Below are 25,739 nucleotides of genomic sequence, written 5' to 3' on the forward strand. Positions count from 1 at the left end.
GCACCTAACTTCCCACCATTGGCTACAATGCTTAACCCTCCCTCCAATACGGTGCTTACACAATTGATCTCTATCACCACTTTTTTTGGTGTTTACAACCCCATGCTCTCTAAGGTAAACTCATATGATTGAGGTTAAATACCTTAAGTCATCAAGAAAACACATAAGATAAGACCACTAACACAAGTCCATACAATAACACACGATCATTACAACATGCATTCTTTTATTTTCTCATTCTTGTTATTATATTTTCGTTCTCTCTTATAATTTATTAACTTAAGTATCAGCAGATCTTTTATTTTGATAAAGGACTTGTTTTTTCAAGAGAATATGGAACAACCAATCCCAAATACTTTAGCATAAATTCAATTTGAAGTTCTTACAAATTCATCATGTTCTACTCATTTACTCTAATTGTTTCTTGCTTAAGGATAATATGCTATAACTATAGATGATCTCTACAAACCAATAATAACCAGTATTAATGAAATTCACAGCCTTGAATTAAAAAAAAATAATCATAAAACATGAAATCATTGATGTAGTTTTTTTTTTTCTTACAAAGTTGTGCATTTATCGTCCAAGCATTTCGTGCATCATTATTCAATCGTGGGCCATGAAATTATCATCGTCAAAGAAAAATCATAAAAGACAACTTAATTGAAATAAAAAAAAAGACTGGTATCCTAAACAATTATTTATAGGAGTTGGATCAAAGAGTTGATGAAGTGTACATTTATAAGGTCTTTTGATTAGAAGTTGGACTCCGATTAAGGTTATTGTTATAACTATGGTTGTAGCTTTTATGGTTATAATTGTTGTTTGGTTAAAAAACTATTAGCATAAAATTTATACTAGTTATATGAAAAAAAAAAAAAGATCTTCAAAATAAAATTATAAAAAAGGTGGTTGATGGGCCTAAAGGAATGGATAGCTTTATTCATTAAGTCATAGGCCTTAACCTAATAATACACTTTGGATTAAATTCTAATCTTGCATAGATTTCTAAAGAGATCAACGTTGACACACCACAATACAATGTTATGACCTCTTAGATGTTAGGACAACATCTAGCTTTTTTGTCGATGGATATCTCATGCTTACATACATTGCCAATAGCTACCACCAATGGTAAGTATAATACTTATTATGTCTATTATGACATCTACAATCGATAACTTGTTTTATAAGTTACTTTTTTCGTAATTATATCCATAAAATATGTCTACAATTCCATGTTTCACTTGGTAATTTCATGTGACCAAGATATATAAATATCTCAAGTCACCAGGTAACAACATATAAAGTCATACAAGACCATAAAATAAGTTACACAACACATGATCAACACATTATACACCCTCATACATTATTCTTTCTCTTTATTTTCACACATATTATTTATGTCATATAATTTACTAAATTAAACATAGAAAATACTTATATTCTAATAAAGAGCTTATTTTTACAAGAGAACATATAGTGGCCAAGCCCAAACACCTTAGCCTAGAAGAAATCATGGAGAACCAAAATCTAATTTAAGGTTTTTATGGCTTCATTAATGACATCATTTATGGAGAGCTGAATAAGGTTTTTATGACTTTATCAATGGATCCATTTGGAGAATTCAATAAAAGCTAGTTCATTCTCATTTTACACCTTACCGAAAAGTTCAATCCATGATTAGTGATTTAGAAATACTAGGACATGAGAGGGTAACCAATCTCCCCATCGAAGGCACTCAAGCTCTTCCAAATATCCAACAAATATCTTATCAAATAAAAGTACTTTTATTAAAGGTATATTTTTTAGACCCGGTTCAGTCCAAGGCCCGGGTTTCGGGTTTTGACCGGGTCACCAGGTTGGCCAGGTAATTTTTTTTTAAAAAAAATCAAAATGACGTCGTTTTAGTAAAAAAATAAAAATTAATAAAAGTTAACAAGTTTGCAGCCGAGTCTTGACTGGGTCTTGCTGGTGCAACCATGTCATACCGGGTTTTTCTTTCTTCTATTTTTTCTTCAACCCGACCCCGTTCCAGCCTCGGGTCGGCTGGGTCCTGGGCCGGGTTTCAAAACTATGATTAAAGGGCTCTTAGTCTCTCTTTTCACTCAAGTATTTTTTATAGCAATTTCATCAATCATATCAAGTACTGGAATAATTAAGGGAAGATAATATCAAGTTGTTTTTGCATAATTAAAATTTGATCTTAAAAAGTTTAAATGTGCAAAGAAAGAAAGAGATCAAGATATAAATAAAAAGGCAATTCCATCATTCTGTATTTAATAGGCTGAGAATTGAGTTATATTATTTGTCTTCTTTTACAATGTTTTTTCCAATTATCGTTAGCACTTTATTTTAATTGATCTATTTGTTATCATTTTTTTTTTTTTATCATCCGATTAAAATAAAACCAATTTATTTGATCAAGTTAAGTCTATGATTGAAATCATTTATTTATTTTTTATTTTTTTAAAAATGTATTGAGCTATCTAAATATAATTTTTAACAGAAAAAAGAAAAAAAAGAAAAGAAAAGAGAAACCCCGTAGATGTATTGTGGATACAAAACTAGCTCGGACAATTAACTTATCACACATCTAAGTTAAATTTGAAGTTACTTTTATTTTTATTGATAAATTATGATGTCCGATATAGTTTATAAGTCATGTTGAAGTTATAAACTTTAATAAAAAGTTTTGAAAATTAACAAAATCTCCCTATATATATATATATATATAGTAAAGTTTTAGTTAATTTATATCCAAAATCTTTAATGGTTTTTAAATTTATCTCTCCTATAGTAAAGCGAATTTTGAGCATAAAGAGAGAGACATTTAAAGTATTTCCTTAAACAGGAAGAGCGCTTTAGTCATTTTTTTTCAAATTTAGTATTTAGAATTCTATAATAGCTCAAGAATCTAATTTTCATTTTACAGGTTTCTTAATCGGACTTAATTCTTATTTTGAATAGACAAATATACCCCTCAATAACAATTCCTTCCTTGTAACGTAATGGTATCAAATTCTGTAAACAAAGCAGTTCGTTTCCCACTAATTGTCTAAATTTATAAAAGCACTAAAAATAAAAGAGAGAAAATTTAAATTTGGTTAAGATTTGAGGGAATATTCACTTAAAAAGGTAGTAAAAAGAGGGTTTTGACCTTTCGGGAGGCTTTATTGCATACTCTGTGGTCTGAGGACAGCCGATAGCAACTTTACAGTCTACGAAATTCCCCCCCCCCCAAAAAAAAAAAAAAAAAAAAAAAATCAAAACTATAGAAATCACTAAAGCAATAAATTAAAAAAATATTTAGAAATTTTAATGAGTAAAAAAAATTATAGATATAAACCCGAGTTCATAGATTTTATTTTCTATTTAATAATAATAATTCATCAAAAATGTTTATAAAATCTTAAATAAACTAGAAAGTCTACCTCAACTAAGAAATAAAATATAAATATAAATTACAAAAAAAAAGTATAACATATGAAAATAATAAGAAAAATTATAAAAACGATTAAAATCAATATACTAGGATGAGATGAGGTTTTAAAAATATAAAGATTTGAGGGTTAAAGTAATGATTCTAAAATCTAAAGAAAACGATATTTAAGAACTTCTGAATTTTAAATCAAATAAAAAATTATAATTCTTTTAAATTATTATTTTAATTTAGCATTATCGGATGTACTTTTTAATCTAAACTTATTTTAGTAGTTCATAAATATATTTACTATATCATAGATTCTTATCTATTTATAATCAACTCTCGTGCTCAAAATCACCCTTTATCACGTCCTCATCAGCCTATTACAGAAAGCGCACTCAACCCCCCCACCCCTTGAAGAGTTGTTGGTCGTCTTTATACAGCCAGAGAAGAAGCTGTGAGAGAAAGAAAGACTTTTCAGTCAACAAGATCAATGCTGTAAGTAGTACTGCGCATGCAAAAACAAAAATACAGACGTAGAGATCAATATATAATGTTCATTCCATTGCTGCTGCTTTTTCCTTCTCCTAGAATAGCTGAGTGTGTTGCATTACTTTGATGATTTCCTGCGTTCTGTGATGATTTTGTTGGTAATATGTGCATGCATGAGGTGGGGGTTTAGTATGTTGTTTCACTTTCCTGTTTCCATTTAAAGAATTCCCAATTTTGGTTTGAAAGTTTGCTCCTTTTCCTCTTTTTTTTTTTTTTCCTGTCTATGCTTTGGATTTTCTTGTCTTTTCGGTGTATATTGCAGAGATCTTACATAGGTCCTTTAGTTTTTGTGTTGTCTTATAAAACAGGCACAAGCAAATTAAGATCTTGAACTTTGAGCAAGATCTTTCTCTTCTTACAGGTGATATTAATACACTGTACTGTATTTTATCAGTTTTTTTTACCTGGGTCTTCTTTCATGATTTTTTTATGTTGGTGTTAAATAAATGATCCAGCCCTAGCAACGTGACTGTTCAAGAATCTTTCTTCATTTCATGAAAGAGAAAACGCACGCATTAGAGTCTGAACAAAGTTCTGTTTTCAGTGGAGACTTGTTATATGATGTTTTAGCCATGAATTTCTTGATTTTTTTTCTTGAACCTGAGTTTTGTTGTTTAAGCAGCAATAATTTTTCCAATTATTGGGTTTTCTTTGTTCTTTTTTCTCTTTCATTAATTACTAAGTTCTATGGTTGGCAAAACAGTATAGAACATCAGATCAAGTAGTGATGATTTGATGTGAAATTCATGTTCATGTGGGTCATGCAGGGTTGATTCTGATGCTGATAAGAAGTAATACCGGAAACTTGTCCGTGGCCTGAGAAACGATGCCAAGCAAGCTATGGTTTGTACCACTAATGATTTATCAACATGGAAGGATTTTCCAAAGGGCCTCAGTGTCCTTCTCCTTGACGAGGACAACAGTTCTGCTGCTGAGATAAAATCGAAACTGGAAGCACTGGACTATATCGGTTAGAGATTTTGTGATTGGGACCTTTCTTTCTCAACCATTTGCCTACTAGTTATCTTTCTCAAGTAGAAATTTTGTTTGCATTGTTTAATTTATTTCAACCTATTTTAACTAAAACAGAAGCTAATTAGTTATAAAACTTGAAAATGGTTGTGACTGAGATCTATAAATGGAAAACAGTTTCTTGCAATGCTCAAACGTAGTACTGAAAATAAGGATTTTTTTTTACTAAAGCAACAAGTCATCTTTACTACATGAAGGGAGTTTCCAGATCGTAAACAAAAGTTGTAAAATTTAATTGTTTTTGGTCAGTTTTATTATCGGTGTTTCAGAACTTTGTATGTTTGAGCAGTGGAAATACAAGAATGTCTATTATTTTTCAATATTTTGTAGTTTTTTGTTTTCAAAATTTGGCTAGTTTGTGTTAGCCATTTCAACATCATTCTACCAAAGATTTAATTTGGCTCTTTTATCATCTCTTAATTCCATTTAGAACCCTAGGATACTGTTCAAACCACATTATATGATATTTAAAGCTACATCTTTTAGATCCCAAAACAAAATATATAGTTGCTTTCTTTGGGATATTAATAAACTTGCTCGTTTCTTGGTCTTCTTTAATAGTTATCACTTTTATATCCTGTAATGTTATAGTGATGCATTCTCTCCTGTTTGAGCCTCTTCTTAGCCTCACCATGCCCATTTTCAGTTTATACATTCTGCAATGAGAATGAAGCTCTCTCAGCAATTTCAAATGAACCTGGAAGCTTCCATGTTGCTATAGTGGAGGTAATTTCCTTTAGTTCAAACCCAACTTTCCAATACCTGGTGAATGTTGTGAAACCTGCAGCAATAATGATGAATATTGTACAAGAGAGTAAACAAGAAAAATATACAAATTTAACGTGATTCGACAATGTGCTTACATTCATAGGAACAAAGAGCTTTATTTCACTATATGTCAAACTAGGGTTACATAATGTATATTAATAGTAGATACTAGCCGCCCTAGAGATATTAGTAATTTCCAAATAATCCTTGAAATGACTGGCTGCTGTTGCTTTTCCCATCTCATGCCATTTGTTAGCCAAACAATACTTCTTACCATTTTCATCACAATCACTTCATATAAGTGCATTAATTAGATATAATATTGTTTAATTGGGCCTAAATCTGGTTGGATTGGCTGAACTTGAATGGCAATCTAACGGAACCTATGGTCACAGGTGAGTACGAGCAATAGCAATGGGAGTTTCAAGTTTCTAGAAACTGCAAAGGACTTGCCTACCATTAGTAAGTTCATATAATGTTAATTAATGCTTTAAAAATTCAAATCTTTTAGTTCCTCATGTTTTGGTTGCTTTCTTATGTGTTCTATCATTTCCATCAGGAAAAATCTACTTTGTCAACTTGGATAGATTTTCATCAATATAATTTACAACTCCTAATACAGTATGAAATTATGTTCTTTTTCAGTGACTTCAAACATTCATTGCCTGAACACCATGATGAAGTGCATAGCGGTAAGAACTGTACTTGTCAGTTTTATGTAATTGTATACTAAGTTGCACATACTGAAATGCTTGATGCCACAGAATTTTTTCAAGTTTTAATGGTCTCTGATGGTTCTATTTCTGTTTAGTTAGTGATTGAAGCAAATCCCATTCAACTGTTAGAACTTTCATTGAATTTTGACTCTTGAGTTAATGCTCCATGCATTTAAGGAGAACCTGGAGACATTCACCATGCCTCATGATCATGTAATGTATTTCTGTGGCTATTTATTTTCAGCTTGGTGCAGTTGAGTTCCTTCGGAAACCACTCTCTGAAGATAAACTAAGGAATATATGGCAGCATGTGGTTCATAAGGTTTGCTAAAATTCTGTTTACTTTTTGTAGGAGCTTACTTTATGATCTCAACGCCATGAAGAGAAAATTTCTGACTTCATTGATCCTGAGCAGGCATTTAATGCAGGGGGGAGTGTTCAATCCGAATCACTAAAGCCTGTCAAAGATTCTATAGTTTCTATGCTTGAGCTCAAAGTGGAACTTGAAGAAAACGAGGATGAGAACATGGAGAAAACAAAAAATGCATCTTTGGCTCAGGAAAGCAATGAGCAGCAGTCACCAGCTAGTGATAAGCATCCAGCTCCTTCAACTTGGCAATTTAAACAAGTAGGGTGGCTGCTGGATGATGGAGATTGCCGAGACCATATTAACTTCTCAGTAGAAAAGGATAGTGGGGAGCAAGAGGGGGAATCTAAATCTGTCGAAACAACTTGTACCATGTCTCAAGAAACTCTACAAGCAGGGCATCCTCCATGCTTTATAGAGACTGTGATCAAAGAGACAGGTGACTTAACTGATGGTGCCAAGAGTGAGAATAACATACATCCCAATCCACAAAATAAAGACAGTCTCAACCATTCTAATGATGTTGCTTCTGATCTTCATACTTCCAATGGGACTAGAGCTAATCGAAAGAAGATGAAGGTGACTCTGATTATTCTGAATATCAGATAATTTTGAAGTTCCTGATCCTGTCCTCAGGCATAATTACATAACCCCTTTCCCCCTTCAAATTGTCCTACATTTATGAAATGCCTTTTGCACTTATATGCTACCTCAAAATACTCTAAAGTTTAGTTTCTTTCTTTTTGTTTATTCCCTTCTCATATTTTCCTCAAATAAACACCATTTTCAAGACCTGATGATCTTCATTTGTTTATTCTTGATTTGAATCGGAAGTAATGTCACAAGCATTAGCATCTACTATATTTGGATTTGTTAATTTAGAAAAGGCGTATGTTTTTCCTAATTTCATCAATGTGATTGCTCTTGGGTGATTGTTGTTTGTTTTTTATTTTGAGTTTTAGGTAGACTGGACACCAGAGCTTCACAAAAATTTTGTGCAAGCAGTGGAAAAACTAGGTGTAGATCAAGCAATTCCTTCACGAGTATTAGAGCTAATGAAAGTGGAAAGCTTGACTAGGCATAATGTAGCAAGTCATCTGCAGGTTCGTAGTAGACTTACCCTTACCAAATTTGTTTGCTTCTTTTCCAATAGGAATCATTATATTTTTATCTGTTATAAGCTCTTGTAGCATTTGCTTTCCCTGTCTGTCATTTCGTGGTCTGATCATTATTTTTGTCTAATTGAAGTAATTTCCATTGGTCTGAACAGAGGTTGGAGATGCTTTTCCCATTGTCATTGATTGTTTGCACTTAAAATTAGTTTCATAATCTTTTAAATGTTATTTGTAATTATCTAGACAGTTTGGAACTAGTTCAGACTGCCTTTTATCCACTTCACAAAAATTCATACTCTAGCTAATTAAACACCATTGCATGTTTCCTGGCAGAAATATCGAATGCGCAGGAGGCCTATTTTGCCCAAGGAAGATGACCGGCGATGGCCACACCATAGAGAGCAAGTGCCAAGGAGTTATTATCCATATAAACCTATCATGGCGTACCCTCCATATCATTCTAAGCATGATCTTCCGACCAGCCCGGTCTATCCTATGTGGGGAGCAACAGGTAGTCACACAGCTAGCATGCATACGTGGGGCACACCTAGCTATCTCCCATGGCCCCCAACAGAAATTTGGCACAGGAAGCCTTATCTAGGGGTAACTGTTGTTAAATTAAACACCATAATAGAGATTACATTTTTTTCTCCCTGTCTAGCATGCTTTAAAACTGATGGTATAATCATTTTCTGGAACTTTGAATGCAGCTGCTTGATTTGTGCTCATTTTTATATTTCAGATGCATGCGGATGCATGGGGTTGCCCTGTGATGCCACCATTGCATAGTCCTTTTTCTTCTTTTCCTCAAGTAAGCATACCTATGTACAGGTCATAATCTATTTGTGTTTGTGTTCATGCCTCTTATTAAGGTTCTCATAAATTCTTTTGTTTGGAAAATGCAGAATGCATCTGGGTTTCAAAGTGCCAGCATGGGCGATAACAGCTGTGGCATGCCACAAAAATCTTTTGACCTACAACCGGTATAGTAACATCTTACTGTTCCTTTTTATTCAGTTTTTCTGATAATTCTATTTATATTCATTGATCGCATTCAAGATCATATATTTTAGAACTTGGTCATAAAATGTGTTCGAGTTTGTGTAGCAAGAGTATGACAGCTTGACTTGGGTGAACTGTCACAATTCCTAGAAGTTTTTGGACTCTTTATCGTGTTTTCATTAAGTTAAACTGTGGAAACATATTCCAAAAAGAAGGGATTTTAAACTAGCAGCATCACATCCCCTTGGCAATAAGCTGCAGGACAATATAGCAGGTTTCGTGTTGATGCAAGATGTTAAAAATCTGAATAATTAATGCTTCCTGCTGCGCAAAACACCGTAGATGAAGGGCGATTTTGGTTAATGAGTACGAGTACTTACCCCCATGGTCTAACAATGCCAGCAAAACAACTACGTTATTGGTCACAGATGTTCTCCAGTCCACTGACAAGGGTTCCCATATATCTTTCATGTGCAATCTCCTAACGTGCAATCCAAAGTTCAAATGTTCTCATGCAATAGTCATCGTTTTTTATCTTTCATTCAGGCTGAGGAGGTGATCAACAAGGTAGTGAAAGAGGTAATCAACAAGCCTTGGCTACCGTTGCCCATAGGCCTCAAGCCCCCGTCTACAGATAGCGTCCTAGCGGAGCTCTCCAGGCAAGGCATCTCATCAATTCCTCCCCTTTGCTCTAATTCCTTCTAATGTGGTGCCATTTAATCAGATTATGGTAGCTAGCTCTAGTTCAGCTGATCCTTCATCAGTCGTCATCAAAAGATTAGACTCCACCGATCATAAAAAAGTTTTCGACCAACATGATATGATACGTCCGTAGCAAATTCTAAGTTGGCTCGAGACCATCTATCTCATAGCTCACGTGTCTTTGAAGCGCATGTGCTAGAGATGACATCAGGCCACGTAAGGACAGCCAAAAAGGTCTCGATGTCCATTGCCACAGTAAACAGTCAGTCCGAAGAGGCAACATAAACAAACATCTATGAAAGCCATGTAGACACGTAATCATCTCGTGTCAAAGTTGTGGCTGTGAACAGATCCTAACAGAGGGCATGTTGGCCTACAGGGTGCTCTGTTTTCTTGTAGATAAAAAGCATTAGAGCTTTGTTTGAGACATTGCTGATGGGGTCATTTTTTGGTCTTGTTCAGTGGGGCCTTATCAATGTGTAATAATGGGCAATGGGGGTGATTGAGATAATGTTCTGTACTGCGGATTTTGTGAATAAAGTTGACGACTTGACATGGAATCATTGATGCTTGCTTACTAGTTTTCCATCTCAAACAGTCTTGATGGGGTCCTGAAATGAGGTGCAATTTGTTGAGAAACTGCCTGGCTTTTTGTTGATTGGTTTTTTTTCAAGTAAAAGCTGTTTTCCTAGGGTCCAAGCATTTAAGTTGGCCTCGAGTACTGTTTGAAAATGCTGGAATGTATTGGCAAAGTGGTTGAATCAGAGTGAATGATGGGAACAAAAGCGTCCAAGATGGATATTAATAGGGCTGGTTTTCTACGGTGGCCATGGATTTGAATTGCCTTTACCTCAGGGTGGTATTCTGAGTTGACAAAGTTAGTAGTTGGATGGATGGGGAAAGTTCACTACTCTCATTATGCTTTTCATGTAAAAAACAATTTGAAAAGGAGATATAATCATAAAAACAAATATTTTATTAATCTTATATATCTTTCGATAGATCAATTTTAATGGGTTTACCTGAGCTAAACTAGGTTGTAAAGCACATTTGACTTTTAGATAACTCTTACAAGCAGAAAAGAATTTTGGTTTTATGAACCTTGACTTTTTAATTTTGAGTATAGTGCTTGTTAGGTTTCCTGAAACATACATATACATGCAGCGAAAATAATAAATTTAATTTTTTTAGGGAAGTTTCAAGGATCTTATCAGAAAAATATAGAGTTATTTAGAGTTTTTTTTTTTTTTTTCAAATATTACCTGAAAATCACAATTTTTTTTCTTTGACTAAGTTTTTCAATGCCAGGTTGTCGCAAATCACAAGTCGTCTCACTGTATAATATCTAACAGTTATCCACACAAACTACCAGTGAGAAATTTTCTAAACCCTTTTAAGAGAGAAATTGTTATACCTTTGAGTGCCAATTTTTTTCTTTTGTATTTTAGATATTTCTATATTATGTTCTTGTATTGTCATCTAATGTCTAAAAAATAAGAGGCACAACTTTTTATTTATATGGAAGCTTAAAAAGCCTTATAAATAGTAAAATATCAATTTACTCATTAAATAATATCACATATATTATTTTAGGTTAATTTTAAAAACTTATTCAATCAAGTCCTTGCTTGATTTTTTCTAGATTTAGAACTATAATCTTCTATATTAATTACATTATAGTCTTTAATTTCTAAAACTCATTTACAATTAAGTTACACTAAATTAATCATCCCATTTTAATTTCTAACAAATGTTTTTATGTGTGTGGCCTATTAGACTTCCTAACAAGTTGATCCAAATATAAATCAGAACTCTAAATAAAGTAGGATTAAATAAATTAAATAATTTAATTTATATATAATTAAACAATTTATTGGTTTATATTTAAAAATCAAGTACAATGTCTAATTATCTGTCATGATTTCTCAAATATTAAGAAAGTCATAAGTGGTTAGATTTAACCTTTTAGTGTAATTATTATCCCCTCATAAAAAATATTATGATTTAATCATTACAACATGGAGTATGTCTATTTTGTTAAATTATTTTAGTTCTCAACACTAGTAATTAATTATTTGAATACGATTTGATTTTCAAATCTCATTCCACTTTCATCAAGGATTTCACTATCAATACTATTTAAAAACAAATGAAATATTTTTTCTAATTTACTTAGGGTGATGAATCCTCTCTTGATTACTTGGATATCTTCATATAGTTTATGCTATAACTAATATCTTTCCTTTTGTTTCTTTTGATTAGGACAACGTGTAGTCAGGGTTAAAGCATAATATTTTCTATATAAGATAATTTAGTGATCTCAAGTCTAAGGATCACTTACACAATTATCATGTGAGCATTTTCATAAACATAAGTGATTTCTCCATATAAAATTCTCTTGCGAGTCAGTTCAGTGTAAATGTCATCTAACAAGTACCTGCATATTAGTTCAAAGTATTTCTCATACATTAATTTATAAGAGCAGTTACTTTCTTTCATAGGTTTACATAATACATTAATTTATAAGAGCAGTTACTTTCTTTCATAAAGGAAGAAACATAATATTCATTAGTCCTAATAGCTCTAATTAATGTCTAATCTTAATAGAACATTGACCAAGAACATTTAGGAACAATGTTTTAATTTAATAGAAATCTCATAATTCTAACTTTATAATTTCCTATGAAAAACATTTTTGTTCTATGGACTTTATCTTCACTTTAGAATTATTAATCAAACATTAGATTCATTAATCAAATATAATTGAATATTAAAGATAACGAAGCATTTATTATTAATAAATATGTTTTATATAAACAAAATTAGTTTTAAATATAACCAACTGATTAGCTAGATAATATATTCAATAACAATGTTGATAATGCTTTGCAATTAAAAAAAAATAGCACATTCAAGTCTAAACTAACAAGTTTTGATATTTTTTCGAGAACTCTATTAACTTTGTTGGCACATCTTTATTTTGTTTTCCAGAACTCTAAAGGAAATTATTGTTTATATATATAAAAGGAAATTATTATATATTAGTTTAAATTCAACTTTCAATTATTGGGTTAAATCTAGGTATTTATGAACTAATAAATTAACAATATTGGCTAAACTATGGCAACCTTATTATTATTTCTTTTAGTAAACATATTCTGAAGGCTGTGAGAACAAGTTGCAGCAAAGATATCTACGCAGAATCATTATCGTCTAAAGAATGCAACTTCAACATATGTTGAATCATCTAATAATTAGTCTTAATGATGACATTCATGAATCCAAACATCATTTGCTAGTTAAGCTACATAACCAACTGCCTGTAATTCTCATAAAAGAATGGATTGTTGGGTTGAAATTTGTTTGTAGGCACTAAAAATGATTGAATATGCATGGTCTCGAATAATCACTCTAAATTCACAAGTGTTCTCTGAAAAAGCAGAATGAGAATTTACTTTAAACTAATCATTGATACAAATAATTAGTAGTAACCATAAATTTTACAATAAAAATGGTGAGAATTGAACACTATAGTTGTATTTCTCTGTTGGTGTGTATCTGTAGCATTGTGTTTGATTTGAATTCAAAAACAAACAAAACTTGTTTTTATTTCAATTAAAATAAAACACAAGACTTTGAATGAAAATAAGATAGGAGGAATTTGAAAAACAAACAACCAAAAACTAAGAAAAGTTATCCCATATTATACCCTTTAAGATAGAGCTTGAGAGAAGTTCAATCTTGATCCCGAGATTAAAAAACAAGTGCAAGCATAAGGCTTGGTAAAAGCATTTGTAAGTTGATAATCATAAAAGAGCAATATGAAGAGACCATGTTATACTTGATTTTTGATAAATTGAAAATCAATGGCGGCATGCTTTATTTGTGAATGAAATACAAAATTAAAGCTAAGTTGGAATGATTCTAACATTATCATAATATATCATTAAACATCATGAAAGATTAACACCAAATTAATTAAGAGATAAAATGCTTAATTTAGTTTAGCAACAATGTTAGCAATTGAACGATACTTAACTTAACTAGATGAGCAAACTATAGTTCTTTGTTTCTTAAAAATCTAAAATACAAGATTTTGACCAAGATATAACACATAAGGACTTGTAGAAAAAAAATCATCTTTGTCACATGTCTAATTAACATCAAAAAAGGCATGCAAACTTAAAAGGAAATCATGGTAATTGTTTAAGCCATCATTAATTATAGCACATAGATAATATAAGAGATATTGGACAACAACCCAATATTCAGTTGTTTGATTATGCATAAATTGAGAGAACTTGTTGATGGTAAATACAATACCAATCTTTGTGATAAAGAGGCATTAAAGACTATCAACCATAATTGTATACTCAATAGGATAGGATACAAAAGAGTCATGGTTTAACATAAAAGAAAGGTTTGGTGGTATGAAAATGAGAATTGGTTTAACATTTGTCATATCGGTGCAAGATAAATTGTTTATAATATAGCTTTTTTAGGAAAGTAACATATCATCCTTGTTTGGAAAAAAATTTACTCCTAGAAAATAGGATAGCAATCTAAGATCCTTAATAGAAAATTGATGAGCAAGAATTTCCATAAAACTATTGATAATCTTAGTATTATCACTAGTAAGAATCAATCCATCAACCTAAACTATAAGATACATAATGTCTTTCAATAATGAGTACAAATAGAAATGTATCAACATGATAATTTTTAAATCTAGAGTAAATAAAAAAAGTGTGAAAATTTATGATATCAAGCTTAAAGAGCTTGTTTAAGACATTAATGAAAGCCATATGCAACCAAACAAGCTTTGAAGTTGTCAATGGAACCATAAAGATTATGTTCAGTTCTAAAAATCCATTTATTTTTAATAATTTCATAACTTGAATCATGTGGAACTAGATCTCATGTTCTATTTTAAACTAGCACCATACTCTTCAAACATGGCCCGACACCAATTTAGATCGTTAAGAGCTTGGGTCACTTGATTAGTTCTGGATTTGAAGAGTTGGGTATAGAGATTCAATTTTTTAAAAGGTTAGTGAATTTTATTCTTGGCTTAAGCAGTCATGGTGTGAGTAGGGAGTGGTTAAGTCAAAGTTGGGTTAGGATTGAGTGATGTTTGCTTGAAATTTAAGTAATATTAAGGCTCATCTAAAAATATAATAACTAAGAGTTTATTCCATGTGTTTTTTAAAAAAAATTAAAATTTTTATTTTAAATTAATTTTTATTGTTTTTTTTTATCATTTTGATGTGTAAATGTAAAAAATAAATTTTAAAAAAATAATAAAATATTATTTTAATACAAATAAAAAGTATTTTTTAAAAAAGTCATTACCAAATACTAACTACCTAAAATGGTTGTTACGTTTTTGTTTGGTTGGGAGCACCCGGAAGGTCCTAGTGGGATGGGATTTGTCAATCAATCTTGCTCTTGGACCGTACCTTCTTGACTGGTAGTTTTTGCCTTGAACGGCAGTTAAAGAGTCCCTCCTCAAACTCAAAGACAGCACAGCTTGAAGTCACCACCCGACAAATTCTCCCGCCAATTCTAGATGCGGGACCTACTTTTTCCTAAGCTAACTGGCTACGGCTCAGGTGGTGATCGTCAACACTCTAGTCTACTGTTTTGGTCGTTTGACCTTATAACGTTAATCATTAATTATACAGTAGTGCTTGAAATTGTTGTAATAATTATTTTAAAAAAATATTTTTTAATATTAAAATTATATATTTTTTAAATTTTGGTATAGTATATTAAATTATCTTAAATTACTATCTTAAAAAAATTTCAGTTAAAAGTCATTACAAAACACTCCTTTATTCCATTACAAAGACATCCGTCTTTTTTCTAGTAGGTTAGTGGAATTATGCGAGGTCGGCAAAGGATGGCCGTATTGTTTTAGCGGTCTGGTTATTTTTAAAAAAAGTTTGAATTTTTTTTAATATTTTTTCAAAATAAATATTATTATAATATCAAACATTATTTTATTTGTTTTTCTGATGAGTTCCGACCGTTGCTATCTGGCATGCATATTTTTAATATTTATTTTCAATGGATGGAAATTTATTAACTTTCTTTTGGTGAATGTGATGAAAGTTATTTATATAATTGTTTTTACATAGAGAGTCACTTTTTTCTCACTGACCATAATTCTTTAATTGCCGACCAATCTCGTTGTAACCACTAATTGGTTAATCCTCTTCTTCTCCTCTTTTTTTTTTTTTTTTTTTCTCTTTCCATTTCAACGATGATCCATGCACAATCTTTGTACACTTATATATATATATATATATATATATATAGTAAAATAATTGATACTTATTTCTTACCCGATGAGTAATAAGTAGAGAATGAATATCAATAAATCCAACCCACATATACTCATTGCCATTCATAATTAAAATTTGATATAAATTTATTTTTTTTGTCATATTTTTTTCACTTTATTTTTATTACTCTTGTTTTTGTTTTGGTTTTTATTTTTTTTCAAACTTCATCTATCAATGTTTTGATATCAAATGTCATGAATTAGCAATATTATATTATAAATTAATATAATCTCAATTGCAGTATTTTCAAATCAAATTCTATTAACAATAAACTAAAAGGGATATTATTTTTATTGTGCCCCACATCACAAAACAATATTAATTTTAATAGTTTTTTCTTTTTTTATAAATCTATATTTATTTCCCTGACTTCATACTTTAACATTTGATTTATTGAAAATTGAGATTTATAATTTATTGTGGTTTATTTTATATATAGTTAGCTCAGTCTCAAAACTAATTTCATGGTTTGACGGGTTAACTGGTTGACTCGAGGTTTTTTTTAAAATTTAAATTTTTTTTTATTTTCATCTTTCAACATTGAGTTGATTATGAATTAGGCTTTATAATTTAGTTTGGTTTGTTTTTTATAAAGTTATCCTGGTCTCATGACTTAGGTTGGAGGTTAATCTAATTGACTTGAGTGTTTTTTTGTTTTTTTTAATTGATATATATATATTTTTTCAATTTCATCGTTTAATAATGAATTGATTAGGAATTAAACTCCATGATTTTTCTTGATTTGCTTTCTATAAGGTGATCCTGGTTTTATGACTCGGGTCACATGTTTTTCAGGTTAACCTGGATAGACTTAGGTTGTTTTATTATGTCATGTTTCTATTTTTTTTTTCAATTTCATCATTCAACAATAAGTTTATTGAAAATTGAAACTTCATAATTTGTTTTGATTTGCTTTTTATAAGGGTTATCACAGTCTCATGACTTTCGTTACGGGTTTGACAGGTTAATATTGGCTGACCCATGTTATTTTTTTATTTACTTTCTATGAGATTATCTCGGTTTCATGATCTAGGTTATTAGTTTGGTATGTTAACTTAATCCTTTTTTTTGTTTCTAATTAATTTTTTTCAATTCCATTTTCAACAATATGTTAATTGAGAATTGAATTTCATAATTTATTTTAATTTTCTTTATATGAGATTATCATGGTCTTATGATCCGGATCGTGAATTTAGCAGGTTAACCTGAATTGATTTATATCTTGTTATTTTAATTTTTTTTAAAAAGATATTGTCTTAAATTTTTGTATATCAAACTATATATCTTCGTACCTATCAAGTTACGTCAAATTAACATCCATATAATTTAATAATTTTTTTTACTAAAAAACAATATTACCTGAATATTTGTTTTTTATAATAAAAAAAAATTAATTCTGCCTCCTGCTAAGCACGGGATAACAATCGAAGTAACTATGGGTGTGTTTGTTTCCCGAAAATAGTTTTTGGAAAATCACTTTCCAAACTTTCCTGTGTTTGTTTGCCATTAGAAAAGTTGGTTAATGAAAAATACTTTTCGGTCAACGAAAAACACTTTTCAGTCAAAGAAAAATTTAACTTAATTTTTCAAGAAAGTGTTTTTCTTTTATTTTGGGAGGGAAAATATTTTCCGAAAGTTGTGAAAATTTAGAAATGTCTTATTATTTGTTGATTTATATCAAATTTTGGTCCTCAAACTTTTGATTACTATATATATTTTGTTTTGAATATTTGTTTTTTCAATTTCATCCCTTAGAATTTAATTTTTATATTAATTTTGGTCTCATTTTTATAATTGCTATTTTTTTTTCCCTTATCATTTTTTAATTAAAATTTTTTATCTATCAAATTTGATCCTCATTCTTTTGATTGTTAGTTATTTTATTTGAAATAATTTATAAAATATTAATTATTATTAGTTTAATTTCTTCATTTTTTTTTTTATTTTTTAGATTTTATCTCTATTATTTTGATTATTATTTATTTTATTTGAGATAATTTATAAATTTATATTTTTTTCAATTTCATTCTCATTCAACTTTTTAATTTTTAAAATTTGTCCCTCATTATTTTAATAAATTAAAAAAATATTAATATTATTTTTAATTTATTTTCCATGACATAACCAAACACAAACACTGAAAAATATTTTTAAATTTTTTTTTCATTATACTACCAAATATAAAAAATAAATTCACTTTTATAAAATTTATTTTTTTTAAAATAAAATATTTTCCAGTTAATAAACTAATAAACAAGGAAGATTCCCTAATATCAAATCACGAGCGCATAATCACGGGCGGCAGGGCATAAATGGCATTCCACAATCATTAAATAAAACAAATAATGAGAAATATGCGAGCTGACAGAAGAGGGGCAAAATAAGCAAAGGGGTCCTCATTTCTCTCGTCCACTTTCAAATTTCTGGATTCTCTTTCTTTCTTTTTTCTCCGAATAACCAATATTAAAGCCCCCCCAAAGTAATCCACCGATTAATCTGTAAGTCACTCAATTTTTTTAATCCTAATCTCCTTATAATTGTAACATGATACACCTTGTTTTTACCTTTAGATCCTTCCTATCCAATCAATTAACTGGCATGGTGGTTTTTTGTTCAATCATTTTGACGGTCATTTTTTTTAATTGACATTTCTGTTTGGTGAGAAAAGTCAGGAAAAAAAAAAAAATCTTTTTTTTTTCAATTTTGAACTTTTTTTTTTACTAAGCAAACTGGTTTGTGAATCCTAATTTCAAGTATTGGGTCTGCCTTATAATTTTTTCTAACATAATTATTTCCAAAATATGTGAATTATTGAAGATATTTAGTTTTTTTTCTTTATTTACTGGAGTAAATATGGTGTTTTAGACTTCCAAGTAACAGAAATTGCGGTGCTAATGTGCGTTTTGATATTGTAGGTATAAGGTGAGTGAGCTGATGAGATAGAAGAAGAGAGTGAGTGGAAATTCCAGGGATTTTATAGGGGAACATGGCGTGTAAAGGATGCTTGGAGTGCCTGCTGAAGCTCCTTAACTTCTTGCTCACTCTTGTGGGTCTGGCTATGATTGGTTACGGAATTTACTTGTTTGTTGAGTATACAAGAGCTGATGACAGCGTAGCACTAGTGTCGACGCTGAGTGATGATCAGGGTTTGACGCGGCTTGGTCGCCCTATGCTTATGGCTGTGTCTCTTTCGGACAATATCCTTGATAAGCTGCCAAAAGCTTGGTATGTGGCTTTTTTTTTAGTGATTTTGATTTGTGCTTAAAGGTTGTTGTTTTAGCTCAATTGTGCTTGAATTTGTGATTGAGAAACCTGTTATTTGATTTTAATTGTAAAAGCAAGTTGATAGGAGATAGTAATTGAATTTTTGATGGGTTTGATCCTAGCGTAAGCTCCATCTGGCACTTGAAAAGAATGGGGAAAATGAAGCCCAATAGCTGAAATTCTCCAAGAAGCTAACCCATTTCTATAAACTCCTCCCTGCCTCTTCCCTTGTTCTCGAGTAGATTGAAGTAGAGCTAATTCTATTTTCGTTAAGTGATTTTATTGATGTGAAACATTACGAACTGCATTTCTTTTATGGCTCGTTTTCCACCAATCTCTTTCTAATTATTGTTATAATTGGTTCTGTGGTTTTTTTTACTGGGCCTTGGTTGATTTGGTGAAAGCTGGGTGGGTGGATGGATCCTGGTTTTGGTCACAACAATCAGAGTGAAGAAAAGTTATTTGGAAATTCAGTTGGCTGTCATTGTTTAGATTAAGTGCAAAAAGTGTTTATGAGTTTGAAATTTACAGTTAACATAATCTGCAAGTTGCATCAATGCCAACTCATTTTAGTACACTGCACTAAATATCTCGGACTCTGGCACATCACAAATAATTGATATAAACCCTAAATTGGCAACAACTGTGTATAGCATAGATGATAATCAAGGAAGATTGAAGAGTAAATTGTTTTGATGGTGATCATGGGAGTATGATGTTGGTGTGCTAATGCTAGTAGTAGTGCAAACAATAGTGATGATGATTGTGTTGTAGTGTTTGTGGAGATGTCGGTGGAAACTGGAAAAGCATGGTGGGATAGGAGTAGTGATGGTTGTAATAGTGGAAGACAATAATATCTCATACCCATCCCCTGACTTATATGCCAGTTGCTCCCTTTGATAATAAAAATATAGCAGTGTTCCATCCACACTCATGGTTTCCATTTCTGCTCTCAGTCATCTGCATCCTGCATTTGTTGCTTAGTAATCTTAATTTGACCGAGAATAGGACATGTAGAGAGTAACATAGTTCATACTATGATAGCTAGAAAGTAGCATTTTTGCCATAAGATGTGCCCTTTACAATTTTATGATCTCTCAGAATATGGTACCTATAAAAAGACACTGTTTTTTCCTTTCTTGAGGTAAGGTGTCAGGGTATTGCTAAACATCGAGTTTCTTGCCACGAGTATTGCTATCAGATTTTAGCTGTACTCATTTATGGGTGGTTTGGTTCTCTCTCTCCCTCTCTCTTAAGTCGTAAGATACTCTGATTTGATAAAATGAATGACAGATGTTTGGGAGTAAGAATTTATTGTCTAGATTAGTACTTTGATATGAAAATTTTGAAGTTGTAAACAACAAGGTTACTGGTGTAAGTCTTTAGATTGACCACTTCATGCAAAAAAGGCTGACAATCAGACTATTTTCAATAACTTTGTTGCACCATTATGCAATAGCATTTGTAGTGATCTTTATTATATATATTAAGGTTCACATGACGCAAGTTTAGTCAAGCTGTATTTCTCCTTCACTTAGAGCTGGGGATTTGTTGGCAATGAAGAAGAGAACTAGAATGTGAAAAGTTATTTCTAACTAACTGCTGGTTCTGTTGGGCTTGCATGGTTATTGAAAAACTATACTGACTGCAAATTATATATTCATATTTGTCCTTATTATTTTCAAGTTTATCCTTAAATCGCCAAATTATCATTTTGCATCCGTTTCATTTGCAGGTTCATATACTTATTTGTTGCTGTAGGAGTAATTCTCTTCATCATCTCTTGTTTTGGTTGTATTGGAGCTGCAACACGAAATGGCTGCTGCTTGACTTGTGTATCCTATTTCACATTTGTTTTACGTCATCAGTACTACTATTAGAATTAGTTGTGCCCACACCACATGATGCAACAATGATTACCTGCCATTTTTCTGCATAAGATGCATCTTTGTTTTGTTCTTTTTTTTTTTGGGTTTTTGTTTGTGACAAGTAAAACAGCATAAGATGTGACCTAGTCAATTCAATAATCTCACATGATTGCAAAGAGTGTCTTCTTATTCTCCTTTTGGTATGCCTGAAAGAGTATGTCCATTATTCAGCAGCAAAAGCATCAGGATGCTGTTTCTTCACGGATATACAAAAGGATTGGGAAGCATTGTTGCTTTAGTTCTGTTTTGTTTCTTTTGGCTTGTTTAGATACTGGATCTCTCTTTTCTTTTCATCTCTTCTCTTCCCTCGTTCTGGAAAAAAGGAAGTCATTTTCTAGTTTCCCTTGACTGCTACTTTAGTTTTCAGTTTGCATCATTTGTATGTCTAGAGTAGAATTACTTGTCATCAGTGAATTAAATCCTTGAAGATTAAGCTGGACGTTATGGGACAGAGGAATAGTTCATATGTTCCTTGGCTTTGTGGTTTATGATTATTTGTGTCCTTAAGCCAACATAGTATTCAGTATTGATCATCTTGTTGATATTGGTAGAGTTGGGATGTGCAGCTTTCATATTCTTTGATAAAAGCTGGAAAGAAGTGAGTTTTCCATTTAACCAATTTCTAGAGGTTTAATGTGCTATAGTCATCTAAACTTTTGTTATAATTTTTCCCTGTCAGGAAATTCCACCAGATAAAACTGGAGATTTTGACATGCTATATGATTTCCTCAAAGAAAAATGGAACATTGTCAAATGGGTTGCTCTTGGAATAGTTATTTTGGAGGTAAGCATGAAATGATGCTTCTTGCTTTTGTGAGGGTTAGATATTTTCTAGAGAGACAGATTCAGAAACTGGGCAGCAGATCTGATTGATGGTAACATCTGTCTATTAATTTATAAAACAGGTTTGGGTTAGGGTACAGTTAAAGATGTACGATACTGTTACTTCCCTCTTATGTTCACTCATTGAGCATGTCCAAAAGCATGTTTTCTCCTCTGTATTTATGACTCAATGGGATCAATTTATTTTAGGGAGAGCATGACTTAATTTATTTTAGGAATGTGAAGAATTCATGGCAGAACAATCATGTTTACTAAGGCAATGAACTTTTCTTTTGCATTCTTTTTTCTTGAAGCACGGTCAAAGGTTATACGATCATAATTAAGAAATACTGAATCAGGAAAATATTTCAAGAGAATCTAATATGATGGGAGTTTATGTTAGAAGTTTCTAGGAGGTTTTATGATTTTTATGGACACATTTGAGTTCTTTGTGAAACTGTGCTTCTCTTGTACAAGTTCCACCACTTATGATTATCTATGGCCATGACTGGGACCAATTTGTCAAGACAGAATTGGGAGATGGGGTTTCATATATCTTATTTTGAACTCTCTCTCTCTCTCTCTCTCTCTCTCTCTGATATCAAGGAGCTTCTTAGTAGCTTGTTTACAATGAATTATTGTGTTGTTGCAGGCTTTGATTTTCTTGTTAGCCCTTCTGGTTCGGGCAGCAAACAGGCCACTAGAGTATGATAGTGATGATGAGCTCATTGCCCCTAGGCAACAGAACCGACAGCCTTTGCTTAACAGGCCACCAGCTCCTGCAACAGGTGTGCCTGTTGCTGGAACCCTTGATCAACGTCAAAGCAGAAATGATGCCTGGAGTACACGAATGAGGGAAAAGGTTTGATTATTTCTGAGTTTCAATGTAGTGAAAGTTTGACGCTCCATCTGACAATTTTGCATGTTTCTGTGACCCTGTAGCCATCTGAGTCACACTTTCCTGGTAATCCATTTGATGTGGTATTCATTCACAAAGTTGCTCATAATATATGGATTTTCATTAAGCTTATGAAAATTCAGGTTTTGGACATTTGTGTAAAACTACAATAATTGTCCCACCACAGGACCATATAGGATGGTAAACATCAGTTGTAGCTTGATCTTTCATTGCTTTAGCTATTGTGTTCACACAAGGCATGAAGGATGTAAACAAGCACTATTACATCTTGCTGTTTAGTAATCAGCCTTATTCTTGCATGTTTGAATGAGAATGTTTATGTGGCTTAACGTTTAGAACACACTTGGATGATTGTTAGTAGTTCCATTAGGCATTGCTATTGTATTAGAAAATTATCCTATAATTGGTTCTGCATCAAGTACTTGGTTGGTTTGTTATCTTGTTCCATTGATTGTTATACATATATGCTATGTAATCTCTCTATCAAAATTTGCCAGTTTCTGGTTCTGATTCTACTGCTGTACTTGTGTCTGTTCTTTGCTGCATGGAAACCAGTATGGTCTCGATACATCCGAGTTCACGTACAACCCATCTGAGCCGCACAGGTTCCAGCCAGTGTCTGCGCAACCTACTGAGGAAAGGAGTCGTTGCACCATCTTGTGATGACTTAATGGATCTTGTCAAGTGGGTTTCTGTATGCCATTTTCCTGGACAAGGGTGTGAGTTTTGGTTGAGTTTGTGTACAATAAACATCCTTCAGGGTTCATATATCACAGCCTTTCCGCTTATTGGTACCTTCTAAAGATCAACGCCATCTCTGTGTATGCATTATGATTTTTAAATATCCAGAAGCAGCTCTTGTTCTTGCTTTTATTTCTGTGATTAGTTTCTGGTAATTGATTTGATTCCCTCATAAGAGATTCTTCCAATGCACCGCCGCTTATTTCTAGAATGCCAAGCTTTTGCTCCAGTATCCCAAACATGTTCGTGTGCTATTTTAGAACAATAAAGCGTTTGCGCAAACTTAGCAGTTTCATTGGGCTCAAATCATTAGGTCAACATTGTTTTCTCAACACCAGCGTTTTGTTGTAAAGGTCGTATCAATAGTTTTTTTTTAATAAAGAAAAAAAGAAAAAAAAAAAAAGAGAGAGAAAAGAATATGCTTGTGTTGACAATGTGTTTTTATTAAGAAAAGCTATAATTGCAAAATAAAAATTTGATGCGTGTTTAATAAAATAAATTTAGAAATATTTGTTAATAAAAATAAAGAGTTTTTAAAAACAATTTCATGTAATTTGTTTTTTTTTTTTTGTCAAAACCTTCTTTTACAATTTCATGTAATTTTTTATTTTTTTATTTTAACAAGAAGCATAGTTTTAAAAAATAATATTGCCAATAACTATAATGACTTGAACTTCACTTCCATAGAATATTCATGGCCATAAACATTAAAAAAAATTTGCATAGTAGGTTAAAAAATAATAATTAATGAAATGATTCTTAATATTATATAAAAAGCTAGAATCTTATTTAGAAATAACTATCAAGGTGAATGATATATAATAAAATAATATTTAAATATGATTTTATTTATTAATTTATAATGGTTTTTTCTTAAATAAAAGGAAACAATTATGAAGGGTTGTATTAGAACTGTTGCTAATATTAAAAAAAAAAAAATGTTAGAATGTTATTTGAAAACAAATTCAAAGTTGAATAGTATTTAATGAAATAATATTCTAAATGTAATTTTAGTTACTTTATTTTAATGAATTTTAATTGAAAAATAAGAAAAAAAAAATAAAAAAAAGGCTTTCATAAAAAATCCCAAGCAACTAGGCTTGGGTGAGCCAACTAATGCGAACCCCATATATATAAGAAATTCACAGTTAAATTGATCATTCTCAAGAAAGTTAAGATTAGATTTGGAATTGAGCTTGACATAACAATAACCTGTATTAAAACACCAAAATTATAAGAATCACCCCTTACCCAACTTATACGAAGAGATGCGAATGAGAAGTATAAGGAAGATGTCATAAAGCTTGGTTAATTCTTTGATAAGTCAAAGTAGTTACACGATAAATTAAGGGCAAGAACAAACTCTTTCTCACAAGTTGTATTTCTGAATAAATAAATCTATCTGTTATTATTATTATTTTTTTTAAAAAACTACAAGCTAAATAACCCTATGTATACTAGGTAAATCAACCTAAACAATACTGAAAAAATAAAAAGAGTTCTAAATAAAATAGAAAAAATATGATAAATCAACAAGGAAATTAATGTTGTTTTATCATAGTAGCTTCTAGATCTTATAACAAACCCTTTTTGATGTTTGATTGACTCGAAATTTTTACTCAATATTAAAAACGCTCTCTCTTATATGGATGCATTAGGAAGTCTACTGTTTATGGACAAAAATATTAAGATGTCTAGTTTCCATTCCAACTAGAATCGCAACGAAATTTCTTCTGTAGTTTCATATATGACCCAAACAATACACAATAGTTTAGTTTGGTAGATTTGCAACTTGTAAACCCAAATATTCAGAATCAGTCCACTTGTATCCTCTTAGTTAGAGATATTATAATAGGCTTAATTGATACCTCTAATGGATCATCTAGTGATGCTCGCTGATTGGTCTAGGTCTGAGTGGGCCAATTATTGACCCAAAATAGATAAGGATAGGTACACGTGGGTCTGCAAGGCTAAGTTAGTGTGCCAAACCCTTCTTTTTTTTTTTTTTTGGTTAAACACATCATCCACCTAATT

At 31.3% G+C, this 25,739-nt stretch overlaps 2 protein-coding genes across 8 annotated transcripts in view; both read left to right on the top strand.

Annotated features, from left to right (window-relative positions):
- The first annotated feature begins 3,788 nt into the window (after positions 1-3,788).
- LOC118062916 (two-component response regulator-like APRR2) lies at positions 3,789-10,244 on the top strand. 5 transcript variants are annotated; one of them, XM_035076804.2, is made up of 13 exons: positions 3,862-3,928; positions 4,267-4,343; positions 4,750-4,952; positions 5,661-5,740; positions 6,178-6,244; positions 6,428-6,474; positions 6,743-6,820; positions 6,914-7,444; positions 7,828-7,968; positions 8,314-8,583; positions 8,723-8,791; positions 8,886-8,963; positions 9,529-10,244. In XM_035076804.2, exons 3-13 carry the CDS (start codon positions 4,823-4,825, stop codon positions 9,685-9,687), a joined length of 1,650 nt encoding a protein of 549 aa, XP_034932695.1. In that variant the 5' UTR covers positions 3,862-3,928; positions 4,267-4,343; positions 4,750-4,822; the 3' UTR covers positions 9,688-10,244. The 5 variants fall into 5 exon arrangements, with proteins under 5 accessions (XP_034932694.1, XP_034932695.1, XP_073263958.1 ...); XM_073407858.1 differs by lacking the exon at positions 3,862-3,928 and having other exon boundaries at positions 4,109-4,343; positions 9,529-9,641; positions 9,707-10,244; XM_035076803.2 differs by lacking the exon at positions 4,267-4,343 and having other exon boundaries at positions 3,789-3,928.
- Positions 10,245-18,373: 8,129 nt separating this feature from the next.
- LOC118062917 (tobamovirus multiplication protein 2A) overlaps positions 18,374-25,739 on the top strand; it is a 56,683-nt gene continuing 49,317 nt past the window's right edge. Inside the window, exons 1-7 of one of the 3 annotated variants that reach the window (XM_035076808.2) lie at positions 18,375-18,529; positions 18,947-19,256; positions 21,031-21,130; positions 21,741-21,821; positions 21,903-22,007; positions 22,698-22,907; positions 23,520-23,837. In XM_035076808.2, coding sequence (XP_034932699.1) covers positions 19,018-19,256; positions 21,031-21,130; positions 21,741-21,821; positions 21,903-22,007; positions 22,698-22,907; positions 23,520-23,627 — 843 coding nt within the window. In that variant the 5' untranslated portion in view covers positions 18,375-18,529; positions 18,947-19,017 and the 3' untranslated portion in view covers positions 23,628-23,837. Of the gene's footprint in view, positions 18,530-18,928; positions 19,257-21,030; positions 21,131-21,740; positions 21,822-21,902; positions 22,008-22,697; positions 22,908-23,519; positions 23,838-25,739 lie in introns of those variants that run through there. The other 2 variants (XM_035076809.2, XM_073408327.1) reach the window with 2 other exon arrangements.

The sequence above is a fragment of the Populus alba genome, chromosome 3 (assembly GCF_005239225.2).
Source record: "Populus alba chromosome 3, ASM523922v2, whole genome shotgun sequence".
NCBI classification, from domain to species: Eukaryota; Viridiplantae; Streptophyta; class Magnoliopsida; order Malpighiales; family Salicaceae; genus Populus; species Populus alba.

Coding starts and splice junctions, on each gene's coding strand:
- LOC118062916 (XM_035076803.2), top strand. CDS start 4,823: ATGGTTTGTACCACTAATGATTTATCAACATGGAAGGATTTTCCAAAG. Junction 5,741..6,177: donor TCCATGTTGCTATAGTGGAG/GTAATTTCCTTT, acceptor CTATGGTCACAG/GTGAGTACGAGCAATAGCAA. Junction 8,584..8,722: donor ACAGGAAGCCTTATCTAGGG/GTAACTGTTGTT, acceptor TTTATATTTCAG/ATGCATGCGGATGCATGGGG.